This window comes from Bufo bufo, chromosome 7, assembly GCF_905171765.1.
Source record: "Bufo bufo chromosome 7, aBufBuf1.1, whole genome shotgun sequence".
Lineage (NCBI taxonomy): Eukaryota > Metazoa > Chordata > Amphibia > Anura > Bufonidae > Bufo > Bufo bufo.
In genome coordinates, this window is record NC_053395.1 from 1046494 (window position 1) to 1073945 (window position 27452).

At 50.2% G+C, this 27452-nt stretch overlaps 2 protein-coding genes across 3 annotated transcripts in view; one reads left to right on the forward strand and one right to left on the reverse strand.

Moving 5' to 3' along the window:
• The window catches only part of LOC121008516 (TBC1 domain family member 10B-like), a 959042-nt gene that overhangs the window by 289390 nt on the left and 642200 nt on the right, over positions 1-27452 (forward strand). The window lies entirely within an intron of this gene.
• Positions 1-27452, reverse strand: part of RNF40 (ring finger protein 40) — a 39142-nt gene that overhangs the window by 4439 nt on the left and 7251 nt on the right. The window contains exons 2-18 of one of the 2 annotated variants that reach the window (XM_040441127.1): positions 20593-20789; positions 20345-20512; positions 17624-17771; positions 8062-8289; positions 7869-7987; positions 7522-7668; positions 7363-7437; positions 5280-5399; positions 5029-5208; positions 4812-4947; positions 4620-4732; positions 4038-4378; positions 983-1100; positions 749-898; positions 453-665; positions 258-383; positions 38-178 (exon numbers count right to left, since the gene is read on the reverse strand). In XM_040441127.1, coding sequence (XP_040297061.1) covers positions 38-178; positions 258-383; positions 453-665; positions 749-898; positions 983-1100; positions 4038-4378; positions 4620-4732; positions 4812-4947; positions 5029-5208; positions 5280-5399; positions 7363-7437; positions 7522-7668; positions 7869-7987; positions 8062-8289; positions 17624-17771; positions 20345-20512; positions 20593-20724 — 2655 coding nt within the window. In that variant the 5' untranslated portion in view covers positions 20725-20789. Of the gene's footprint in view, positions 1-37; positions 179-257; positions 384-452; positions 666-748; positions 899-982; positions 1101-4037; positions 4379-4610; positions 4733-4811; positions 4948-5028; positions 5209-5279; positions 5400-7362; positions 7438-7521; positions 7669-7868; positions 7988-8061; positions 8290-17623; positions 17772-20344; positions 20513-20592; positions 20790-27452 lie in introns of both variants that reach the window. The other variant, XM_040441126.1, reaches the window with a different exon arrangement.

The following is a 27452-nucleotide window of genomic DNA, read 5'->3' on the forward strand; positions in this document are numbered from 1 at the left end:
ACATCAGTAGAGGGGCAGGAGGATCGTGGGACTTTACCTGTGCTCTCTTTAGGCTGAATGACTCCTTTTCCTTGGCGGAGCGGTTGTCAGACACAAAGCTCTGCGTGTCACGTAGCGTGCTGACTATGTGTTCCAGCTGAACCTTCAAGTCCTCTGCCAGCTGGGCCGCTTCCACTGCCTATGATAACAGTGCAGGAACAGTAACAAGAATATTCTTTCCCAGATCGTCTACCCCTGAAGCCTCTGGTGTCCCTCACCTTCCTCTTCTGGATCTCCAGCGCCTGTATCCTGAGGGTCAGCTCCTTCTCTATGGTGGCCAGCGATGTGTGCAGAACCCGCTCTCGCTCCTCTAGCTTCTGGACCTGCAACAGCTGGGCGTCCACCTGTCACGGAAGAAGCCATGAGACAAAGCACTGCTCCAGAAGATACCCCGAGCACAGCACAGCCATTACCTGTGTCTTCAGGCCCTGCACCTGCTCTGCCAGCTCCTCCTTTTCCTCTCGCAGCAGTTTGTGAATCTGATTTGATTTTATCCGCTCAGACATGAGCTTGAAGTTTGCATCATCTTTTTCTCGCAGTTGCTGCATCAGGCGGATGTTCTGCTCCTGCATGTCTTCAAACGCCTGTCCAGTCACGTCCATTTCGGACAACAAAGCCTCCTCCTCCTGCACAGGAAGAATGCAGAGCCGCATGGTAAGACAGGACACCTGCAGACATCCTCACAACACATCACTGGACTTCCACTTTCCTGTTTGGTGGCGCTGAGTTTCCGCTGTAAATGGTCAATTTGCTCCTCTGCCAGTTTAATCTTCCGTAAGGCTTCCTCGTCAGCCAGCTTCTTCCGCTCTCTCCGATCCTTTTCTTCAAGAGCCTGAACCCGTAATCGCAGCTCCTCCACCTAACAGAAACAAAGTGTAAGACACAATGCCGGATATGAGGTGCAGCTCCCCCCCCCCCGTGTTGCAGCACATCGCGCACACACCTCGGCTTTGGTCTTCCTCTCAGCTGCCATTAGCTGCACTTTGTCCCTTTGTTCCTTGGGGGCAGATTTGTACATATCAAGGAGCAATTTCATTTCCTTCTGACTCTCCTGGGCCTTCCTACAGGAGAGAGAGCAAAAAAAATGAGCAAATGAGGTAGTTACAGGAGGCACTTAGCGGCGGGGGTGTGTGACAGGTGTGAAGTCAGAGGTCAGGATGAGAGACGCGGTTAAGAACTGGAAGGGAGCGGCGATCAGCACTGGAAGGAAAGGGAGAGGCGTGTCAGCACTGGAAGGAAAGGGAGAGGCGTGTCAGCACTGGAAGGAAAGGGAGAGGCGTGTCAGCACAGGAAGGGAGGGGAGAGGCGCGTCAGCACAGGAAGGGAAGGGAGAGGCGTGTCAGCACAGGAAGGGAAGGGAGAGGCGCGTCAGCACAGGAAGGGAGGGGAGAGGCGCGTCAGCACAGGAAGGGAGGGGAGAGGCGTGTCAGCACTGGAAGGAAAGGGAGAGGCGTGTCAGCACAGGAAGGGAGGGGAGAGGCGCGTCAGCACAGGAAGGGAGAGGAGAGGCGCGTCAGCACAGTAAGGGAGGGGAGAGGCGCGTCAGCACAGTAAGGGAGGGGAGAGGCGTGTCAGCACAGGAAGGGAGGGGAGAGGCGCGTCAGCACAGGAAGGGAGGGGAGAGGCGCGTCAGCACAGGAAGGGAAGGGAGAGGCGATCAGCACAGGAAGGAAAGGGAGAGGCGTGTCAGCACTGGAAGGAAAGGGAGAGGCGTGTCAGCACAGGAAAGGAGAGGAGAGGCGCGTCAGCACAGGAAGGGAAGGGAGAGGCGTGTCAGCACAGGAAGGGAAGGGAGAGGCACGTCAGCACAGGAAGGGAAGGGAGAGGCACGTCAGCACAGGAAGGGAGGGGAGAGGCGCGTCAGCACAGTAAGGGAGGGGAGAGGCGCGTCAGCACAGTAAGGGAGGGGAGAGGCGCGTCAGCACAGGAAGGGAGGGGAGAGGCGCGTCAGCACAGGAAGGGAGGGGAGAGGCGCGTCAGCACAGGAAGGGAGGGGAGAGGCGCATCAGCACAGGAAGGGAAGGGAGAGGCGATCAGCACAGGAAGGAAAGGGAGAGGCGGATTAGCACTGGAAGGGAGGGGAGAGGCGGATAAGCACTGGAAGGGAGGGGAGAGGCGTGTCAGCACAGGAAGGGAAGGGAGAGGCGGATAAGCACTGGAAGGGAGGGGAGAGGCGGATAAGCACTGGAAGGGAGGGGAGAGGCGGATAAGCACTGGAAGGGAGGGGAGAGGCGGATTAGCACTGGAAGGGAGGGGAGAGGCGGATAAGCACTGGAAGGGAGGGGAGAGGCGTGTCAGCACAGGAAGGGAGAGGCGGATAAGCACTGGAAGGGAGGGGAGAGGCGTGTCAGCACAGGAAGGGAGAGGCGGATAAGCACTGGAAGGGAGGGGAGAGGCGGATAAGCACTGGAAGGGAGGGGAGAGGCGGATAAGCACTGGAAGGGAGGGGAGAGGCGGATAAGCACTGGAAGGGAGGGGAGAGGTGGATAAGCACTGGAAGGGAGGGGAGAGGCGGATTAGCACTGGAAGGGAGGGGAGAGGCGGATTAGCACTGGAAGGGAGGGGAGAGGTGGATAAGCACTGGAAGGGAGGGGAGAGGTGGATAAGCACTGGAAGGGAGGGGAGAGGCGGATAAGCACTGGAAGGGAGGGGAGAGGCGGATAAGCACTGGAAGGGAGGGGAGAGGCGGATAAGCACTGGAAGGGAGGGGAGAGGCGGATAAGCACTGGAAGGGAGGGGAGAGGCGGATAAGCACTGGAAGGGAGGGGAGAGGCGGATTAGCACTGGAAGGGAGGGGAGAGGCGGATAAGCACTGGAAGGGAGGGGAGAGGCGGATTAGCACTGTAAGGGAGGGGAGAGGCGGATTAGCACTGGAAGGGAGGGAAGAGGTGGGCAAGCACTGGAAGGGAGGGGAGAGGCGGATAAGCACTGGAAGGGAGGGGAGAGGCGGATAAGCACTGGAAGGGAGGGGAGAGGCGGATTAGCACTGGAAGGGAGGGGAGAGGCGGATTAGCACTGGAAGGGAGGGGAGAGGCGGATAAGCACTGGAAGGGAGGGGAGAGGCGGATTAGCACTGGAAGGGAGGGGAGAGGCGGATAAGCACTGGAAGGGAGGGGAGAGGTGGATTAGCACTGGAAGGGAGGGGAGAGGCGGATAAGCACTGGAAGGGAGGGGAGAGGCGGATTAGCACTGGAAGGGAGGGGAGAGGCGGATAAGCACTGGAAGGGAGGGGAGAGGTGGGTAAGCAAAGGCCGGTAGGAGAGAGGCGGGTGCGCAGTAAGAGTAAGGGAGGGGAGAGGCAGGTAAAACCCAGGAAGGGAGGGAAGGGGAAGCAGATTAGGAGGCAGGTAAGCACGGGACAACGATCTAGCAGCTTGTTGGGAAGGAAACGTTCCTTTCCGACAATCTACTTATTGCTAGCGGAGGAGACATATTTACATGCTTCAATCTCCTCCTCAGTATGGGGAGCAGTGATCACTAATGCCATTGCTTGTCCCCATACAGAATTGTTCCTTCCTGACAATCGCCTGCTCGTCAGTGGAGGAGACACATTTACATGCAGTGATCTCCTCCACAGTATGGGGAGCAGTGATCACTAATGCCATCTCTCGTCTCCATACAGAAGCGGTTCTTCCTAACAATCGTCTACTCGTCAGTGTAGGAGACACATTTACATGCAGTGATCTCCTCCACAGTATGGGGAGCAGTGATCACTAATGCCATCGCTCATCCTCATACTTTCTTGTTGTTTCCCGGCAGCAGATAGTTTACGCAGCATGCTCTGCGACCGGGAAACGAGGATCTCTTGTGCTGCACAAAAGATACAATTACCCGATGAACGAGAGTTTTGCTGCTTCACAGGGTAATCGGCAGTGTAATAATTTACACCGCCAGATGAACGCTTACGAGAGTTACTAGTAACGCTGGTTAGCAATGATCGTTTAAATTGTCGGCCTGTGTAAAGGGCCCATCACACCCCAGAGTAATGTCTCTCGTACTTGAGTTCTGCCCGGAGCTGCTTTAGGATGTCCGAGTCCTTCCTCTTTGTGTCGTCGCCCTTCTGCTTGTCTCTCTCCCGCTCTCGCTCCTTCTCACGTTCCTTCTCGCGATCCCGCTCTAATTCTCGCTCCCGCGTCTTGCTCCGTTCCAGCTCTTTTTTCTGCTCGTCTTCTTCTTTCTTCACCTCTGGGGTGGTCGGCATTTCAGGGTCTCGTGCCACAACCACAGGAGGCTCTTTCTTCACATCGGCTGCTGCGGGTTCTTCTTCTTTAATGGCTGGAGTGGTGACTTCAGCACTGGATAGTGTAGACGCGGGACACTGGGGGGCTTGTAGACGCATCTAGGTAGAAGGGAGAGGGAAGAAGTCATGGGCTGCACCCCTTAGACTGTTGACCTGAAAGATGGATTGAGGCAGGATACTGGTGAAATGTGATGGACACGTGTCAAGCCAATACGTCCTGGACAATGTACAGGTCAGATAACAGCCTGATGAGGAGATCACCATGTTTTGTCTCCAGACACTTTCACGCCCCATCCTTCTGCTCACTCATGTCATGGACTACCTCCCTCACCTTGCTCACCTCTCCTTGGGCATCTCGCACCTTTCGCTTGTATCGCTGGACATCACCCTTCAGCTGGTGGTTGTGGTTCTGAAGACTTCCAATCAGATGACGCATTTCACGATTAATAGGACCTAAAAGGAGAGAAGTCTCAGCCATGAGAAGTCCCTGACCATCCACCATGTGCCAGGAACTTCTCATGCTCTCGGTTACCTGCTTGTTCGTTGGCAGCCAGATTCTGCTCAAATTCAATCCTCAGCATCTCGTACTCCTTTCGCACCTGTGCGAGCGTGTCCTCTAGCTGGATCACCTCCGTGCGCAGCTTCTTCTGGACAGACAGCTCTTCACTCTAGGTAAGACATGTGGTGGTCATAAGGACAGATGGTAGGAATGTGCTGTGTAATTATGCCTACCCCAGTATGAACCCCACCTCCATGCGCTCAATATGCCGTAGGTGGCTGTTCTTCGTGCTGAGGAGAAGAGCTCGCGCCTCATCTAGCTGAGTTTTCACTTGAAGGGACTCATTATACAGGAGTGAGAACTGGGACTGCAGACAGCGGAAGTCCTGCGTGCTCCTGACTGCCTCCTCTGGGAGGGTTCGCAGATCCAACTGGAAGAAGAGAAGCTCAGGCCAAAGCTCTGGAGACCCTTCCCCTCCAGCCATTATTCTTCTCTACATACCTTCAGCTTCTCCTTGAGGCGGACAGCAGCCTGCAGCTCATTCTGCAGCTTCTCCAGCTCATACATGCGACTGTTGGCCAGTTCCTGGTTTTGTTCTAGCTCTGCGTTCAGCATTTCAAACTGGGCAAAGAGAAAATGAAGAACTCAGCAGCAGAGAAGACCCCAGATGTGAGGCAGGAGAGTCACAGGTGCATTATCAGACCCCAGACGTGAGGCAGGAGAGTCACAGGTGCATTACCAGACCCCAGACGTAAGGCAGGAGAGTCACAGGTGCATTACCAGACCCCAGACGTGAGGCAGGAGAGTCACGAGAGCATTACCAGACCCCAGACGTGAGGCAGGAGAGTCACGAGAGCATTACCAGACCCCAGACGTGAGGCAGGAGAGTCACGGGCGCATTACCAGACCCCAGACGTGAGGCAGGAGAGTCACAAGAGCATTACCAGACCCCAGACGTGAGGCAGGAGAGTCACAGGTGCATTATCAGACCCCAGACGTGAGGCAGGAGAGTCACGAGAGCATTACCAGACCCCAGACGTGAGGCAGGAGAGTCACGAGAGCATTACCAGACCCCAGACGTGAGGCAGGAGAGTCACGGGCGCATTACCAGACCCCAGACGTGAGGCAGGAGAGTCACAAGAGCATTACCAGACCCCAGACGTGAGGCAGGAGAGTCACAGGTGCATTATCAGACCCCAGACGTAAGGCAGGAGAGTCACAGGTGCATTACCAGACTCCAGACGTGAGGCAGGAGAGTCACGAGAGCATTACCAGACCCCAGACGTGAGGCAGGAGAGTCACGGGCGCATTACCAGACCCCAGACGTGAGGCAGGAGAGTCACGGGCGCATTACCAGACCCCAGACGTGAGGCAGGAGAGTCACAAGAGCATTACCAGACCCCAGACGTGAGGCAGGAGAGTCACAAGAGCATTACCAGACCCCAGACGTGAGGCAGGAGAGTCACAGGTGCATTACCAGACCCCAGACGTGAGGCAGGAGAGTCACGAGAGCATTACCAGACCCCAGACGTGAGGCAGGAGAGTCACGAGAGCATTACCAGACCCCAGACGTGAGGCAGGAGAGTCACGAGAGCATTACCAGACCCCAGACGTGAGGCAGGAGAGTCACGAGAGCATTACCAGACCCCAGACGTGAGGCAGGAGAGTCACGAGAGCATTACCAGACCCCAGACGTGAGGCAGGAGAGTCACGAGAGCATTACCAGACCCCAGACATGAGGCAGGAGAGTCACAGGTGCATTACCAGACCCCAGACGTGAGGCAGGAGAGTCACGGGCGCATTACCAGACCCCAGACGTGAGGCAGGAGAGTCACAGGTGCATTATCAGACCCCAGACGTGAGGCAGGAGAGTCACGAGAGCATTACCAGACCCCAGACGTGAGGCAGGAGAGTCACAGGTGCATTATCAGACCCCAGACGTGAGGCAGGAGAGTCACGAGAGCATTACCAGACCCCAGACGTGAGGCAGGAGAGTCACGAGAGCATTACCAGACCCCAGACGTGAGGCAGGAGAGTCACGAGAGCATTACCAGACCCCAGACGTGAGGCAGAAGAGTCACGAGAGCATTACCAGACCCCAGACGTGAGGCAGGAGAGTCACGGGCGCATTACCAGACCCCAGACGTGAGGCAGGAGAGTCACAGGTGCATTACCAGACCCCAGACGTGAGGCAGGAGAGTCACGAGAGCATTACCAGACCCCAGACGTGAGGCAGGAGAGTCACGAGAGCATTACCAGACCCCAGACGTGAGGCAGAAGAGTCACGAGAGCATTACCAGACCCCAGACGTGAGGCAGGAGAGTCACGAGAGCATTACCAGACCCCAGACGTGAGGCAGGAGAGTCACGAGAGCATTACCAGACCCCAGACGTGAGGCAGGAGAGTCAAGAGAGCATTACCAGACCCCAGACGTGAGGCAGGAGAGTCACGAGAGCATTACCAGACCCCAGACATGAGGCAGGAGAGTCAAGAGAGCATTACCAGACCCCAGACGTGAGGCAGGAGAGTCACGAGAGCATTACCAGACCCCAGACATGAGGCAGGAGAGTCAAGAGAGCATTACCTTCTGCACAGTCAGCGTTGTCTGTCCTCCCTGGAAACTCCCAGAGCTTCCCGAAATGTGAGATCCTGAATTTAGCTAGGGGAGAAAAGAAAGAGCAGATGTGACGAGAGAAGAGAGAAATCCAAGTGTGACCGGGGCACAGTGACATGGTGCCCATACCTGCTCTAGGGCCTCTGCAAGGTGACGGTTAAGTTTCTGCTCGTGTTTGCGCAGCTTCTCTATGTCCCACTGCAGATCCTCGATACTTCGCTCCATCTCAGACACTTTGGTTTCGGATGATGTGACTCGGTCTTGTAGTTCATGATGCTGGGGGCAGATAAGATGGAGAAGCACATCACACATATGATGGGAGGCAGGGAGCAGCCTTGTCTGACACTTGATCTCGGGTAAGACATGGAGGCTGTGGGAACGCTCTGACGGTCATAGATCTAAGTGAGAACCTGCTCAGAAGAGCAGGAATAATGGAGAACAGCCCCTCAGTCCTCTGACTGCTCCAGGTCACTTACTTGTAAGGAGATGCGATGGTGCTTCTCCTGCAGGATGGTGGCCAGGTCCTGGAGCTTGTGATTCTCGCTGAACAGATCCTTGTTCAGAGTGCGAGATGTCTCATCCATCTGTTCACAGTCTACAAGGGACACGATAAGACAGTCACTCCACACCATCCCGCCCCACAATCCTCTCTGTTCTTCTTGCACTTACCAGCAGTGTGAAGGCGCTCGCACAGCGCCTGCACCCGGCCATGCAGCTTGTTGGAGGTTTCCAGGATGCACGAAACGGCTCGCTTGCTGAACTCCATGCGTTCCTGCAGCTGCAGCTCAATCTCCTCGGTGGTGCTGCAGGCCAGCGTAGCCAGAAAGGTAAGAGAGGATTCTGGGAGAACAGCGGGTGGAGCGGGTGCTGGAGGAGCAGCTGGAAGCGAGGAGGAATCTGCAGGAAGGAGACAATGTCTTATGGTTAGCAGACTGGGGCAGTGTTGAGCACCATGGAGTTTTTATATCACGTGTGACTGTGGGGGACATTACTATTACACGGGGGCACTAAGGGGGACATTACTGCTGGAGGGGCACTGTGGGGGACATTACTGCTGGAGGGGCACTGTGGGGGACATTACTATTACACGGGGGCACTGTGGGGGACATTACTGCTGGAGGGGCACTGTGGGGGACATTACTGCTGGAGGGGCACTGTGGGGGACATTACTGCTGGAGGGGCACTGTGGGGGACATTACTGCTGGAGGGGCACATTACTATTACACGGGGGCACTGTGGGGGACATTACTGCTGGAGGGGCACTGTGGGGGACATTACTGCTGGAGGGGCACTGTGGGGGACATTACTGCTGGGGGGGCACTGTGGGGGACATTACTGCTGGAGGGGCACTGTGGGGGACATTACTATTACACAGGGGCACTAAGGGGGACATTACTGCTGGAGGGGCACTATGGGGGACATTACTGCTGGGGGGGCACTGTGGGGGACATTACTGCTGGAGGGGCACTGTGTAGAAAATAATTTGCAGCATTACTGGGGGCACTCTAGCGGAATTTCTAATACTGTGGACAGCATAAGGGGCATTACTGCAGGCACTGGTTGGGCATTTAATACTGGGGCCCTATAGCAGGAATTTTTGTACAGGGACATTATTACTGGGGGGCACTATAATGGCATTTTTACTGGTGGTAACATAAGGAATATTAATGCTGGAGGCACTGTAGGGGACGTTATTTTTGGGGACACTATACAGGCATCTTTACTGGGAGATATCTATTCTGCAGGGACAAGACGAGGCGGTCTGGATGAAACGGAGGAGATGAGGAAAGAGAAGGTCTACAGGAGATGTCCCTGGATGGATGAGCTATGTCCTGTATGTTTGGTAGTGCTGGCAGGCAGTATGCTGTATGTAGCGCCGGCAAACCCCCTCCTCCTCCAAGTCTTTTTTAATTATAAATATATGTACTTAAAATTTGGCGATGGCTCCAAGGTATTTTTCATAATTTTTTAGTCTGGAGCACTGAGAAGGGTGGTCACACAAAAATGAGGGGTGGAAAGAGCAGATAATGGGATACAGAAGGGGTCAGTGAGGACTAAGAAGGGACAGCATGATGGGGACAGAAGAAAAGCAAATAACATGGATGAACCGGAGATTATAATGATGGCTATGACCGGGAAACTAAAGAGGAGGAGTAAAGCCAACTTTTCTGAGACCCCCATAAATTGAGGGAAAGAATGGGGGAGGTCGCTGGCGGGAGACTTCCCTCATTAGTCAATAAACCAAAGGAGTTAAGTCTGGTTAGAACCAACAGAGCCAGGATCTTCAGTATAATCCTACAAAAACCTACAGCTATAAACAGTCCTGGAAAGAGAAGGTCAGGGATCCATGATATCCACTGGATGCCCAACATGGCTAGACAGGGGCACCCCGAATGTAACGAGCGCCCCGAGGGATCGCCCCCGTCTCAACAGAAAATATGAAACAAATGTCCTAAAAGATGACAATGGGAATATAACCGCAGAGGGATTGAAGGAAGTCTGTCAGCACTAGGCAGGGCAGGACAAACTCATGGGGAGCTTTTCGCAGAAGGAGTAGTGAGAACATGAACTTTTATTCTGCCAGATTATGTTCCTGCAAGTACTCTTGACCCAAAGTGCTCTCCACATCCAATCAGAAGACCAGTACAGCTTGTTGTGCCTTTTCATAGGTAAATGCATTGACATCCAATTATTCCAGTCAAGATGGATGTTCATTGCCGTCAAGAGCCATGCTCGACTATAGTTACAATTTTGTATGTCTTGAGTAGGCCGAAGTAAGGTCGCACTAAGGTCTCTACTCTTCAGTGTTATTCTTCTCATGAATGTACCGGTCTGAGAAGAGGCCTCCTTGTCTACGGGAGATAAAGATAAGCTCTATGCAGCTGGTGATCATTACCTCTACAATTAGGCATTTATTAATGAAGCAAAATATATAATATTCATGTATTCATTTAATGAGCCTTAGTCCTTAGCATAAGACAATCAGTAGGACATTATATATATATATATATATATATATATATATATTTGTATATGTTATGAAGACATGTATCAGTATATTATATATATTTCTCATTAGGAGAATATTCGGCTCTAAGAGTGTCTGTAAAGATGTGTATTTTGTAACAATTAATCACATCTTTGGTATAACAAGAGTTACTGATATCTCTGTGAGAAAACAAGGCCCATTCATATCATTATGGTCCATAAATCAACAGTGTAAGAAACATTCAGAGAGACGCCTAGAGGTCTGTCTCTAATTGCTACAAGTGTCAGAATTAATCCCTATAGCTTTGAATTAAAGCTTCTAAGGTCAAATGTATAGAATACGTTTATTCAGACTTACATAAGTTAACCCTTTATACTACGATGCAGATAGCTTATACAGCAGTGCCACCTAGGTATGAGTAGATGACATTACAACAGTAGCAAAAGTGCATTCTGGGTAAGGTTATGATGTCACATTTTTTATCAATGGCCACGCCCATCCGACAATGATTGGAAAGTTCCAAACTAGGAAGGTGTGTCTAACTGATAGGTTTGTGGTCATAAACCACACAAAGAAGGAGGAGGAGAAAGTAGGGGAGACAAGTGGAGCTCTCTAGAGGGGTCTATCAAGATGAAAGCCATGGTGAGATGCGCTATGATGGACCACCCAGCTTTCCTGGGAGCAGAAGTGAGATTCCTACTAGGACTTGGTAAGAGACACAGAGAATGAAATTTCATTTTATTAAGACTAATTGGATAGTGTGGGTGAAATCTAGATTGGCGAATTTATAAATACATTAATTAATTGATCATCTCCATGTTGAGATGTGTAGTCTTAGGATATTGTGAGGCTTCATTCTACTGCCAAAGCAATGAATGATTGCTTATATATATATATAGACTTTATTCCCCTTAGACTTTTATCTTTGGGGTCATCTGAAGGCAATTGTCTATGCTGTGAAGATACGAGATGTGCAGCACCTGAAACTACGGACACTGGAAGCCTGTGCTAGCATTTCTCCTGAGGTGTTGCTATCAGTGTGTGAAGAGTGGGAGAAGAGGGTTGCATTGACAATCCAACACAATGGGCAGCACATTGAACACATTTTATAAGTGGTCAGAAACTTGTAAATAACTCATGAAAGAATAAAGTTACGTTAAAACCAAGCACACCATTGTTATTCTTGTGAAATTCCCAATAAGTTTGATGTGTCACATGACCCTCTTCCTATTGAAAAAACAAAAGTTGGATTCAAAATGGCCGACTTCAAAATGGCCGCCATGGTCACCACCCATCTTGAAAAGTTTCCCCCCTCACATATACTAATGTGCCACAAACAGGAAGTTAGTATCACCAACCATTCCCATTGTATTGAGGTGCATCCATATAAATGGCCCACCTTGTATAGTCATTTGCATGTATCATTGTGTTTATTTACTTATATATGTTTATAACCTTGTAACCAATAAACCTGTGTATTATTATATACTGCAGAACTACATGTTTATCAATAACATCATCTCACGTCAAAAGAACTGATTATCTGAGGAAATAGTCGGACTCAGATGTGAATTGTATCAATTAGGTCGTCCACAATTCACCAGGTCATGATTTTAAGAATTTATGATTTATTTATTTTTTTTAATTTTTAATGGTTAATTATTTTTATGACCATAATTAATAATTCTTAATTGAATTATTACCCCCCAACAAGCTGTCACTCAGAACAGAGGGGAGGGGCTATGAAAATCAATGCAGAAAGCACTTCAAAGTGACGCTCCACCCCCACACAAGGGTCTCATAATAGGAAGTACACCGACCGTACTGTACTGCAGTGTGGAGGGGCTAGCAGTGCACCGGCTGTACTGTACTGCAGTGTGGAGGGGCTAGCAGTGCACCGGCCGTACTGTACTGCAGTGTGGAGGGGCTAGCAGTGCACCGGCTGTACTGTACTGCAGTGTGGAGGGGCTAGCAGTGCACCGGCTGCACTGTACTGCAGTGTGGAGGGGCTAGCAGTGCACCGGCTGTACTGTACTGCAGTGTGGAGGGGCTAGCAGTGCACCGGCTGCACTGTACTGCAGTGTGGAGGGGCTAGCAGTGCAACGGCTGTACTGTACTGCAGTGTGGAGGGGCTAGCAGTGCACCGGCTGTACTGTACTGCAGTGTGGAGGGGCTAGCAGTGCACCGGCTGTACTGTACTGCAGTGTGGAGGGGCTAGCAGTGCACCGGCTGTACTGTACTGCAGTGTGGAGGGGCCAGCAGTGCACCGGCTGTACTGTACTGCAGTGTGGAGGGGCCAGCAGTGCACCGGCTGTACTGTACTGCAGTGTGGAGGGGCTAGCAGTGCACCGGCTGTACTGTACTGCATTGTGGAGGGGCTAGCAGTGCACCGGCTGTACTGTACTGCAGTGTGGAGGGGCTAGCAGTGCACCGGCTGTACTGTACTGCAGTGTGGAGGGGCTAGCAGTGCACCGGCTGTACTGTACTGCAGTGTGGAGGGGCTAGCAGTGCACCGGCTGTACTGTACTGCAGTGTGGAGGGGCTAGCAGTGCACCGGCTGTACTGTACTGCAGTGTGGAGGGGCTAGCAGTGCACCGGCTGTACTGTACTGCAGTGTGGAGGGGCTAGCAGTGCACCGGCTGTACTGTACTGCAGTGTGGAGGGGCTAGCAGTGCACCGGCTGTACTGTACTGCAGTGTGGAGGGGCTAGCAGTGCACCGGCTGTACTGTACTGCAGTGTGGAGGGGCTAGCAGTGCACCGGCTGTACTGTACTGCAGTGTGGAGGGGCTAGCAGTGCACCGGCTGTACTGTACTGCAGTGTGGAGGGGCTAGCAGTGCACCGGCCGTACTGTACTGCAGTGTGGAGGGGCTAGCAGTGCACCGGCTGTACTGTACTGCAGTGTGGAGGGGCTAGCAGTGCACCGGCTGTACTGTACTGCAGTGTGGAGGGGCTAGCAGTGCACCGGTCGTACTGTACTGCAGTGTGGAGGGGCTAGCAGTGCACCGGCCGTACTGTACTGCAGTGTGGAGGGGCTAGCAGTGCACCGGCTGCACTGTACTGCAGTGTGGAGGGGCTAGCAGTGCACCGGCTGTACTGTACTGCAGTGTGGAGGGGCTAGCAGTGCACCGGCTGTACTGTACTGCAGTGTGGAGGGGCTAGCAGTGCACCGGCTGTACTGTACTGCAGTGTGGAGGGGCTAGCAGTGCACCGGCTGTACTGTACTGCAGTGTGGAGGGGCTAGCAGTGCACCGGCTGTACTGTACTGCAGTGTGGAGGGGCTAGCAGTGCACCGGCTGTACTGTACTGCAGTGTGGAGGGGCTAGCAGTGCACCGGCTGTACTGTACTGCAGTGTGGAGGGGCTAGCAGTGCACCGGCTGTACTGTACTGCAGTGTGGAGGGGCTAGCAGTGCACCGGCTGTACTGTACTGCAGTGTGGAGGGGCTAGCAGTGCACCGGCTGTACTGTACTGCAGTGTGGAGGGGCTAGCAGTGCACCGGCCGTACTGTACTGCAGTGTGGAGGGGCTAGCAGTGCACCGGCCGTACTGTACTGCAGTGTGGAGGGGCTAGCAGTGCACCGGCCGTACTGTACTGCAGTGTGGAGGGGCTAGCAGTGCACCGGCTGTACTGTACTGCAGTGTGGAGGGGCTAGCAGTGCACCGGCTGTACTGTACTGCAGTGTGGAGGGGCTAGCAGTGCACCGGCTGTACTGTACTGCAGTGTGGAGGGGCTAGCAGTGCACCGGCCGTACTGTACTGCAGTGTGGAGGGGCTAGCAGTGCACCGGTCGTACTGTACTGCAGTGTGGAGGGGCTAGCAGTGCACCGGCTGTACTGTACTGCAGTGTGGAGGGGCTAGCAGTGCACCGGCCGTACTGTACTGCAGTGTGGAGGGGCTAGCAGTGCACCGGCTGCACTGTACTGCAGTGTGGAGGGGCTAGCAGTGCACCGGCTGTACTGTACTGCAGTGTGGAGGGGCTAGCAGTGCACCGGCTGTACTGTACTGCAGTGTGGAGGGGCTAGCAGTGCACCGGCTGTACTGTACTGCAGTGTGGAGGGGCTAGCAGTGCACCGGCTGTACTGTACTGCAGTGTGGAGGGGCTAGCAGTGCACTGTGACCTTACATATAAGTAGTATGTAGAAAAGTGAGGAACCGCACTCTGTTCAAGGAGTATTACCGGAGCCAATCAGGGGCTGTTAGGCCGTATCCAAGGAATAAAACATGGAGGCCCTCAGTCAGGAAGTCTTGCAATTCAAAGATACACTGCTCAAAACAATAAAGGGAACACTTAAACAACACAATGTAACTCCAAGTCAATCACACTTCTGTGACATCAAACTGTCCACTTAGGAAGCAACACTGAGTGACAATCAATCTCACATGGGATAGACAACAGGTGGAAATTATAGGCAATTAGCAAGACACCCCCAATAAAGGAGTGGTTCTGCAGGTGGGGACCACAGACCACTTCTCAGTTCCTATGCTTCCTGGCTGATGTTTTGGTCACTTTTGAATGCTGGCGGTGCTTTCACTCTAGTGGTAGCATGAGACGGAGTCTACAACCCACACAAGTGGCTCAGGTAGTGCAGCTTATCCAGGATGGCACATCAATGCGAGCTGTGGCAAGAAGGTTTGCTGTGTCTGTCAGCGTAGTGTCCAGAGCATGGAGGCGCTACCAGGAGACAGGCCAGTACATCAGGAGACGTGGAGGAGGCCGTAGGAGGGCAACAACCCAGCAGCAGGACCGCTACCTCCGCCTTTGTGCAAGGAGGAACAGGAGGAGCACTGTCAGAGCCCTGCAAAATGACCTCCAGCAGGCCACAAATGTGCATGTGTCTGCTCAAACGGTCATAAACAGACTCCATGAGGGTGATATGAGGGCCCGACGTCCACAGGTGGGGGTTGTGCTTACAGCCCAACACCGTGCAGGACGTTTGGCATTTGCCAGAGAACACCAAGATTGGCAAATTTGCCACTGGCGCCCTGTGCTCTTCACAGATGAAAGCAGGTTCACACTGAGCACATGTGACAGACGTGACAGAGTCTGGAGACGCCGTGGAGAACGTTCTGCTGCCTGCAACATCCTCCAGCATGACCGGTTTGGCATTGGGTCAGTAATGGTGTGGGGTGGCATTTCTTTGGAGGGCCGCACAGCCCTCCATGTGCTCGCCAGAGGTAGCCTGACTGCCATTAGGTACCGAGATGAGATCCTCAGACCCCTTGTGAGACCATATGCTGGTGCGGTTGGCCCTGGGTTCCTCCTAATGCAAGACAATGCTAGACCTCATGTGGCTGGAGTGTGTCAGCAGTTCCTGCAAGACGAAGGCATTGATGCTATGGACTGGCCCGCCCGTTCCCCAGACCTGAATCCAATTGAGCACATCTGGGACATCATGTCTCGCTCTATCCACCAACGTCACGTTGCACCACAGACTGTCCAGGAGTTGGCAGATGCTTTAGTCCAGAACTGGGAGGAGATCCCTCAGGAGACCGTCCGCCACCTCATCAGGAGCATGCACAGGCGTTGTAGGGCGGTCATACAGGCACGCGGAGGCCACACACACTACTGAGCCTCATTTTGACTTGTTTTAAGGACATTACATCAAAGTTGGATCAGCCTGTAGTGTGTTTTTCCACTTTAATTTTGAGTGTGACTCCAAATCCAGACCTCCATGGGTTAAAAAATTAGATTTCCATTTTTTATTTTTGTGTGATTTTGTTGTCAGCGCATTCAACTATGTAAAGAACAAAGTATTTCAGAAGAATATTTCATTAACTCAGATCTAGGATGTGTTATTTTTGTGTTCCCTTTATTTTTTTGAGCAGTGTATTTTTATTTCATTTTTCGGCATCATCCATTTGCCGGTGGTATATTTAGAAATGACAGACTATTTCTGACCGGACGTTTCGGTCACGGTGGACCTTCATCAGCGGTCATGTTATCTGGAATAGTATTGAATACATATTTTAAGTGGGTCTTTTATGGATGGCCGAGCGTGAAGTTAAGTGAATAATAATATAACATAACAAGGAATAATTTACAAGCAAAGTAGAGAAGAGTCCAGAGATTGGCGGATACATAGAAACACATGGAGGGATCCATACACTCCTAGTAGCAGAATGATGCTTTGTGGAGCAGGATGATTTTGATATACATAAAGAAATACCGTGAAAGGCAAACGATAAGGGGAAAAAAGGGGGGGGGGTGGTGGATACAGTGGACATGATTCTGTGGGGATAGGACGTGGAACATGATTGTACAGAACGTGGTCATATCGTCCATGTCAATTGCAGCCAAACACATCTCATCTGGGTCAGGTCTGGCAATACTAGTAGAGATTTGCTTGCTCAATATCCATAAATGCTTATTCAATTTGCATAGACGGTCGGCCACGTGATCATAGTATTAATACCCAATATGAAAAAGCATGTTGAGAGGATACACTGGAAAAGCACAGGGTATAAATCCCGCAGGTCCACCGTGACCGAACGTCAGAAATAGAAATAGTCTGTCATTTCTAAATATACCACCGGCAAATGGATGATGCCGAAAAATGAAATAAAAATATATTTGAATTGCAAGACTTCCTGACTGAGGGCCTCCATGTTTTATTCCTGGAGATGCCAGTAATGAGGCCCACAGTGGAAGCAGTGCACTGGCACACAGATAACCCCACTGCACTCTCTGTGTCCTGTCCATCCTCGGCGGTACTCCAACTCTCCGCCTGTCACCGGGCAGGCTCTGTATCGGTCAGTGTGCTGCCCAACGCACCTCACTCTGCAAGCAGATGTAGGCCGCCGCGCTCCAAACCGCCACTTCTTCGGCCCACCTCTCCTTAGATACATGCAGAGGTTCTTCTGAGGTCGGGAGTCCTGAAAACCCTCAACCCCATCTACAGAATCCATTCCTGAACAGGACTTTATGACTTCCCCTCTGCAGAAGCACGCCCAGCGCCAGCCACAGGAACCACGTCAAGTGGAGCGCACGTAACTGCACCAATGTGGGAGCTCCCCATCCCAGCACCGCGCAGGAGAGCAGTGAAACACCAGAAGTAGATGGTGAAGATGTCTCCTGCCCCCCACCAGGGTCATGCAATCATATCTGAACCCCCCTGTACTGTAACCCCCAGAAACTGGAGGATAGGTCAACAAGACATCATCGGCTCCACCCAGGGTGATCATAGGAAGATAGCCACCCCCCCCCACGTGATCTGATCTCAGTCCTCAGCTGGGCACCCCTACCTTTATTGTCGGTGACCTCTGTGGTTGGCTCCTCTGCAGCCTGTGTCTCAGTGGCATTCTCCGTGCCCTCAGGTGGCACATCGGCAGTGTTTTGGCCGCTCGGCTCCGAGTCATAGCGCTTCAACAGCAGCTGCACATTCTCCTCCAGCTAGAAACATGGAGAGAACCAGAAGCTCAGGCAGGATGTAAGGTGAGAAGTCAAAAGTGGAGGAGAGGCGGACATTCTGGATGCCCGATTCCAAATATGTGCCCAGCCCACGTTAGGGTCTGGCAACACGGTGATCTAGTCTTTTGACACAGAAGGGTCCAGCTACATTCGATGTATTGGATTTCAATGGTGTCGCAGTGCGACGCGCCAGAAGGTTGCGACAGCGGCAGTTGCAGAAAAATCCCAACTTGGAGGGATTTCGCAGAATGTAGAACGTTCCATAGAAATACCATTGAAATTCGATACATGAAATGTCGCACCACCATCGTGACCCTAAATGGAAGATCGAAGTATGGCCAACATGACAGCTGAGATTTATAACATGTCCAGAGCATCCTCAATGTCCTCACCTCTTCTATCAGCACTGGAAGTGACCTCCTCAATGTCCCCACCTCTTCAACCAGCACTGGACGTGACCTCCTCAATGTCCTCACCTCTTCTATCAGCACTGGACGTGACCTCCTCAATGTCCCCACCTCTTCTACCAGCACTGGACGTGACCTCCTCAATGTCCTCACCTCTTCTATCAGCACTGGACGTGACCTCCTCAATGTCCCCACCTCTTCAACCAGCACTGGACGTGACCTCCTCAATGTCCTCACCTCTTCTATCAGCACTGGACGTGACCTCCTCAATGTCCCCACCTCTTCTACCAGCACTGGACGTGACCTCCTCAATGTCCTCACCTCTTCTATCAGCACTGGACGTGACCTCCTCAATGTCCCCACCTCTTCAACCAGCACTGGACGTGACCTCCTCAATGTCCTCACCTATTCTATCGGCACTGGACGTGACCTCCTCAATGTCCCCACCTCTTCAACCAGCAATGGACGTGACCTCATCAATGTCCCCACCTCTTCAACCAGCACTGGACGTGACCTCCTCAATGTCCCCACCTCTTCTACCAGCACTGGACGTGACCTCCTCAATGTCCTCACCTCTTCAACCAGCACTGGACGTGACCTCCTCAATGTCCCCACCTCTTCAACCAGCACTGGACGTGACCTCCTCAATGTCCCCACCTCTTCTACCAGCACTGGACGTGACCTCCTCAATGTCCCCACCTCTTCAACCAGCACTGGACGTGACCTCCTCAATGTCCTCACTTCTTCTATCAGCACTGGACGTGACCTCCTCAATGTCCTCACCTCTTCTATCAGCACTGGACGTGACCTCCTCAATGTCCCCACCTCTTCTACCAGCACTGGACGTGACCTCCTCAATGTCCTCACCTCTTCTATCAGCACTGGACGTGACCTCCTCAATGTCCCCACCTCTTCTACCAGCACTGGACGTGACCTCCTCAATGTCCCCACCTCTTCTACCAGCACTGGACGTGACCTCCTCAATGTCCTCACCTCTTCTATCAGCACTGGACGTGACCTCCTCAATGTCCCCACCTCTTCAACCAGCACTGGACGTGACCTCCTCAATGTCCTCACCTCTTCTACCAGCACTGGACGTGACCTCCTCAATATCCCCACCTCTTCAACCAGCACTGGACGTGACCTCCTCAATGTCCTCACCTCTTCTATCAGCACTGGACGTGACCTCCTCAATGTCCCCACCTCTTCTACCAGCACTGGACGTGACCTCCTCAATGTCCTCACCTCTTCTACCAGCACTGGACGTGACCTCCTCAATGTCCTCACCTCTTCTATCAGCACTGGACGTGACCTCCTCAATGTCCCCACCTCTTCAACCAGCACTGGACGTGACCTCCTCAATGTCCCCACCTCTTCAACCAGCACTGGACGTGACCTCCTCAATGTCCTCACCTATTCTATCGGCACTGGACGTGACCTCCTCAATGTCCCCACCTCTTCTACCAGCACTGGACGTGACCTCCTCAATGTCCTCACCTATTCTATCGGCACTGGACGTGACCTCCTCAATGTCCCCACCTCTTCTACCAGCACTGGACGTGACCTCCTCAATGTCCTCACCTCTTCTATCAGCACTGGACGTGACCTCCTCAATGTCCCCACCTCTTCAACCAGCACTGGACGTGACCTCCTCAATGTCCTCACCTATTCTATCGGCACTGGACGTGACCTCCTCAATGTCCCCACCTCTTCTACCAGCACTGGACGTGACCTCCTCAATGTCCCCACCTCTTCAACCAGCACTGGACGTGACCTCATCAATGTCCCCACCTCTTCAACCAGCACTGGACGTGACCTCCTCAATGTCTCCCACCTCTTCAACCAGCACTGGACGTGACCTCATCAATGTCCCCACCTCTTCTACCAGCACTGGACGTGACCTCATCAATGTCCCCACCTCTTCTACCAGCACTGGACGTGACCTCCTCAATATCCCCACCTCTTCTACCAGCACAGGACGCGACCTCCTCAATGTCCCCACCTCTTCTACCAGAACTGGACGTGACCTTCTCCACGTCCTTCACCACTTCTACCAGCACTGGACGTGACCTCCTCAATGTCCCCCCCCCCACTTCTGTCAGCACTGTGTATGACTTTCATCTTCACAACTCTGCTTGTTCTACTTACCCGACTCCAGTAGCTGTTGACTATGAGAAGTGTGGCATCATCGGTGGCTTGCCGTTTCTCCAGCTTCTCTATCTTCTCCCGAAGCTCGTCCTCCACACCCTGACGCTGCTCTAGCCGTTCGGCTAGTTTTTTGTTTTTAAATTGTAAAACTTTCATGTCCATTTCCTCCTGTAGAACAAAACAGTGATGAGGCGGTGAGACAGTACGGAGAGTGATGACTATGATCCCCAAACCTGCATTACACTGACCGTGGAGGAGATGCCACCCAAGCGGATGGGTTCAATAAGCGTTGTTGGCGTCTTCTCTTCATGGTTGGGCTTCTTCTCAGGAGGACCTGATGCTCCATCCCCAGATGCTCTCTTGCTACCAGAACCAGACATATTGGACTCGATGACAGGAACATCAGAAAATAAGACGTCTATTCACTGAGCAAAATGTCTCAAATCTAAAAATGGTGGAAAGAAGGCGATTAGTGAACCGGACGTCCCTGCTCCTCACCACCCGCGTCTACATAATACTACTGCCTGCTACACAAGACGTAGGACCGGTCCAGACGTCATACAATTATTACTTATACATGGTCCTCCCGGCTCAGGACGCTATGTTAATACTTATACATGGTCCTCCCCGGCTCCGGACACTATGTTATTAGTTATACATGGTCCTCCCCGGCTCAGGACGCTATGGTATTAGTTATACATGGTCCTCCCCGGCTCAGGACGCTGTGGTATTACTTATACATGGTCCTCCCCGACTCAGGACGCTGTGGTATTAGTTATACATGGTCCTCCCCGGCTCAGGACGCTGTGGTATTAGTTATACATGGTCCTCCCCGGCTCAGGAAGCTGTGGTATTACTTATACATGGTCCTCCCCGACTCAGGACGCTGTGGTATTAGTTATACATGGTCCTCCCCGGCTCAGGACGCTATGGTATTACTTATACATGGTCCTCCCGGCACAGGACGCTGTGGTATTAGTTATACATGGTCCTCCCCGGCTCAGGACACTATGTTATTAGTTATACATGGTCCTCCCAGGATCAGGACGCTATGTTATTAGTTATACATGGTCCTCCCCGGCTCAGGACGATATGTTATTAGTTATACATGGTCCTCCCAGGATCAGGACGCTATGGTATTAGCTATACATGGTCCTCCCCGGCTCAGGACGCTATGGTATTAGTTATACATGGTCCTCCCCGGCTCACGACGCTGTGGTATTAGTTATACATGGTCCTCCCCGGCTCAGGACACTATGTTATTAGTTATACATGGTCCTCCCAGGATCAGGACGCTATGGTATTAGCTATACATGGTCCTCCCCGGCTCAGGACGCTATGTTATTAGTTATACATGGTCCTCCCCGGCTCAGGACGCTATGTTATTAGTTATACATGGTCCTCCCCGGCTCAGGACGCTATGTTATTAGTTATACATGGTCCTCCCCGGCTCAGGACGTTATGTTATTAGTTATACATGGTCCTCCCCGGCTCAGGACGCTATGTTATTAGTTATACATGGTCCTCCCCGGCTCAGGACACTATGTTATTAGTTATACATGGTCCGCCCCGGCTCAGGACGCTATGGTATTAGTTATACATGGTCCTCCCCGGCTCAGGCCGCTATGTTATTAGTTATACATGGCCCTCCCCGGCTCAGGACACTATGGTATTAGTTATACATGGTCCTCCCCGGCTCAGGACGTTATGTTATTAGTTATACATGGTCCTCCCCGGCTCAGGACGCTATGTTATTAGTTATACATGGTCCTCCCCGACTCAGGACGTTATGTTATTAGTTATACATGGTCCTCCCCGGCTCAGGACGCTATGTTATTAGTTATACATGGTCCTCCCCGGCTCAGGACGCTATGTTATTAGTTATACATGGTCCTCCCCGGGCTCAGGACACTATGGTATTAGTTATACATGGTCCTCCCCGGCTCAGGACGCTGTGGTATTAGTTATACATGGTCCTCCCCGGCTCAGGACGCTATGGTATTAGTTATACATGGTCCTCCCCGGCTCAGGACGCTATGGTATTAGTTATACATGGTCCTCCCCGGCTCAGGACGCTGTGGTATTAGTTATACATGGTCCTCCCCGGCTCAGGACGCTATGGTATTAGTTATACATGGTCCTCCCCGGCTCAGGACGCTGTGGTATTACTTATACATGGTCCTCCCCGACTCAGGACGCTGTGGTATTAGTTATACATGGTCCTCCCCGGCTCTGGACGCTATGGTATTAGTTATACATGGTCCTCCCCGACTCAGGACGCTATGGTATTAGTTATACATGGTCCTCCCCGGCTCAGGACGCTATGTTATTAGTTATACATGGTCCTCCCCGGCTCAGGACGCTATGGTATTAGTTATACATGGTCCTCCCCGGCTCAGGACGCTATGGTATTAGTTATACATGGTCCTCCCCGGCTCAGGACCCTATGTTATTAGTTATACATGGTCCTCCCCGGCTCAGGACACTATGTTATTAGTTATACATGGTCCTCCCCGGCTCAGGACACTATGTTATTAGTTATACATGGTCCTCCCCGGCTCAGGACGCTATGTTATTAGTTATACATGGTCCTCCCCGGCTCAGGACGTTATGGTATTAAATATACATGGTCCTCCCCGGCTCAGGCCGCTATGTTATTAGTTATACATGGTCCTCCCCGGCTCAGGACGTTATGTTATTAGTTATACATGATCCTCCTCAACTCAGGACGTTATGGTATTAGTTATACATGGTCCTCCCAGGCTCAGGACGCTATGTTATTAGTTATACATGGTCCTCCCCGGCTCAGGACACTATGTTATTAGTTATACATGGTCCTCCCCGGCTCAGGACACTATGTTATTAGTTATACATGGTCCTCCCCGGCTCAGGACGCTATGTTATTAGTTATACATGGTCCTCCCCGGCTCAGGACGTTATGGTATTAAATATACATGGTCCTCCCCGGCTCAGGCCGCTATGTTATTAGTTATACATGGTCCTCCCCGGCTCAGGCCGCTATGGTATTAGTTATACATGGTCCTCCCCGGCTCAGGACGTTATGTTATTAGTTATACATGATCCTCCTCAACTCAGGACGTTATGGTATTAGTTATACATGGTCCTCCCCGGCTCAGGACGCTATGGTATTAGTTATACATGGTCCTCCCAGGCTCAGGACGCTATGGTATTAGTTATACATGGTGTCACGATCCCTACTCAATAGGTCACGTCACTGGGGTGAATTACACTAGTGAGCTCGTCAAGTTACCAAAGACATCCCCCACCTATTCTAGATGACGGAATTACACTAACTTACTCACCTAGATTCTAACACCCCAATATTCTCTATCACAATAGCTGCCACCACCTCTACTATAAGGTAATAGGGGCCTAGACTCAGATATCCTCTATACTATAAGGTAATAGGGTCCTATACTCAGATATCCCCTATACTATAAGGTAATAGGGGCCTATACTCAGATATCCTCTATACTATAAGGTAATAGGGGCCTATACTCAGATATCCTCTATACTATAAGGTAATAGGGGCTTATACTCAGATATCCTCTATACTATAAGGTAATAGGGGCCTAGACTCAGATATCCTCTATACTATAAGGTAATAGGGTCCTATACTCCGATATTCCCTATACTATAAGGTAATAGGGGCTATACTCAGATATCCTCTATATTATAAGGTAATAGGGGCCTATACTCAGATATCCTCTATACTATAAGGTAATAGGGGCTATACTCAGATATCCTCTATACTATAAGGTAATAGGGTCCTATACTCCGATATTCCCTATACTATAAGGTAATAGGGCCTAGACTCAGATATCCTCTATATTATAAGGTAATAGGGGCCTATACTCAGATATCCTCTATACTATAAGGTAATAGGGGCCTATACTCAGATATCCTCTATATTATAAGGTAATAGGGGCCTATACTCCGATATCCTCTATACTATAAGGTAATAGGGGCTTATACTCAGATATCCCCTATACTATAAGGTAATAGGGTCCTATACTCAGATATCCTCTATACTATAAGGTAATAGGGGCTATACTCAGATATCCCCTATACTATAAGGTAATAGGGGCTATACTCAGATATCCTCTATACTATAAGGTAATAGGGGGCCTATACTCAGATATCCTCTATACTATAAGGTAATAGGGGCCTATACTCAGATATCCTCTATACTATAAGGTAATAGGGGCCTATACTCAGATATCCTCTATACTATAAGGTAATAGGGGCCTATACTCAGATATCCTCTATACTATAAGGTAATAGGGGCCTATACTCAGATATCCTCTATACTATAAGGTAATAGGGGCCTATACTCAGATATCCTCTATATTATAAGGTAATAGGGGCCTATACTCAGATATCCTCTATATTATAAGGTAATAGGGGCCTATATACTCAGATATCCTCTATACTATAAGGCGATAGGGGCTATACTCAGATATCCTCTATACTATAAGGTAATAGGGGCCTATACTCAGATATCCTCTATACTATAAGGTAATAGGGGCTATACTCAGATATCCTCTATAATATAAGGTAATAGGGGCCTATACTCAGATATCCCCTATACTATAAGGTAATAGGGGCCTATACTCAGATATCCCCTATACTATAAGGTAATAGGGGCTATACTCAGATATCCCCTATACTATAAGGTAATAGGGGCCTAGACTCAGATATCCCCTATACTATAAGGTAATAGGGGGCCTATACTCAGATATCCTCTATACTATAAGGTAATAGGGGGCCTATACTCAGATATCCTCTATACTATAAGGTAATAGGGGCCTATACTCAGATATCCTCTATACTATAAGGTAATAGGGGCCTATACTCAGATATCCCCTATACTATAAGGTAATAGGGGGCCTATACTCAGATATCCTCTATACTATAAGGTAATAGGGGGCCTATACTCAGATATCCTCTATACTATAAGGTAATAGGGGCCTATACTCAGATATCCTCTATACTATAAGGTAATAGGGGGCCTATACTCAGATATCCTCTATACTATAAGGTAATAGGGGGCCTATACTCAGATATCCTCTATACTATAAGGTAATAGGGGCCTATACTCAGATATCCTCTATACTATAAGGTAATAGGGGGCCTATACTCAGATATCCTCTATACTATAAGGTAATAGGGGCCTATACTCAGATATCCTCTATACTATAAGGTAATAGGGGGCCTATACTCAGATATCCTCTATACTATAAGGTAATAGGGGCCTAGACTCAGATATCCCCTATACTATAAGGTAATAGGGGCCTAGACTCAGATATCCCCTATACTATAAGGTAATAGGGCCTATATACTCAGATATCCTCTATACTATAAGGTAATAGGGGCCTAGACTCAGATATCCCCTATACTATAAGGTAATAGGGGCCTATACTCAGATATCCCCTATACTATAAGGTAATAGGGGCTATACTCAGATATCCCCTATACTATAAGGTAATAGGGGCCTATACTCAGATATCCCCTATACTATAAGGTAATAGGGGCCTATACTCAGATATCCCCTATACTATAAGGTAATAGGGGCCTATACTCAGATATCCCCTATACTATAAGGTAATAGGGGCCTATACTCAGATATCCCCTATACTATAAGGTAATAGGGGCCTATACTCCGATATCCTCTATACTATAAGGTAATAGGGGCTATACTCAGATATCCCCTATACTATAAGGTAATAGGGGCCTATACTCAGATATCCCCTATACTATAAGGTAATAGGGGCCTATACTCAGATATCCCCTATACTATAAGGTAATAGGGGCCTATACTCAGATATCCCCTATACTATAAGGTAATAGGGGCCTATACTCAGATATCCCCTATACTATAAGGTAATAGGGGCCTATACTCAGATATCCTCTATACTATAAGGTAATAGGGGCTATACTCAGATATCCCCTATACTATAAGGTAATAGGGGCCTATACTCAGATATCCCCTATACTATAAGGTAATAGGGGCCTATACTCAGATATCCCCTATACTATAAGGTAATAGGGGCCTATACTCAGATATCCCCTATACTATAAGGTAATAGGGGCCTATACTCCGATATCCTCTATACTATAAGGTAATAGGGGCTATACTCAGATATCCTCTATACTATAAGGTAATAGGGGGCTATACTCAGATATCCTCTATACTATAAGGTAATAGGACCTATACTCAGATATCCTCTATACTATAAGGTAATAGGGGCCTATACTCCGATATCCTCTATACTATAAGGTAATAGGGGCCTATACTCCGATATCCTCTATACTATAAGGTAATAGGGGCTATACTCCGATATCCTCTATACTATAAGGTAATAGGGGCTATACTCAGATATCCTCTATACTATAAGGTAATAGGGGGCTATACTCAGATATCCTCTATACTATAAGGTAATAGGGCCTATACTCAGATATCCTCTATACTATAAGGTAATAGGGGCTATACTCAGATATCCTCTATACTATAAGGTAATAGGGGCTATACTCAGATATCCCTTATACTATAAGGTAATAGGGGCCTATACTCAGATATCCTCTATACTATAAGGTAATAGGGGCTTATACTCAGATATCCTCTATACTATAAGGTAATAGGGGGCTATACTCAGATATCCTCTATACTATAAGGTAATAGGGGCTATACTCAGATATCCTCTATACTATAAGGTAATAGGGCCTATACTCAGATATCCTCTATACTATAAGGTAATAGGGGCCTATACTCAGATATCCTCTATACTATAAGGTAATAGGGGCCTATACTCAGATATCCCCTATACTATAAGGTAATAGGGGCCTATACTCAGATATCCTCTATACTATAAGGTAATAGGGGCCTATACTCAGATATCCCCTATACTATAAGGTAATAGGGGCCTATACTCCGATATCCTCTATACTATAAGGTAATAGGGGCTATACTCAGATATCCTCTATACTATAAGGTAATAGGGGGCTATACTCAGATATCCTCTATACTATAAGGTAATAGGACCTATACTCAGATATCCTCTATACTATAAGGTAATAGGGGCCTATA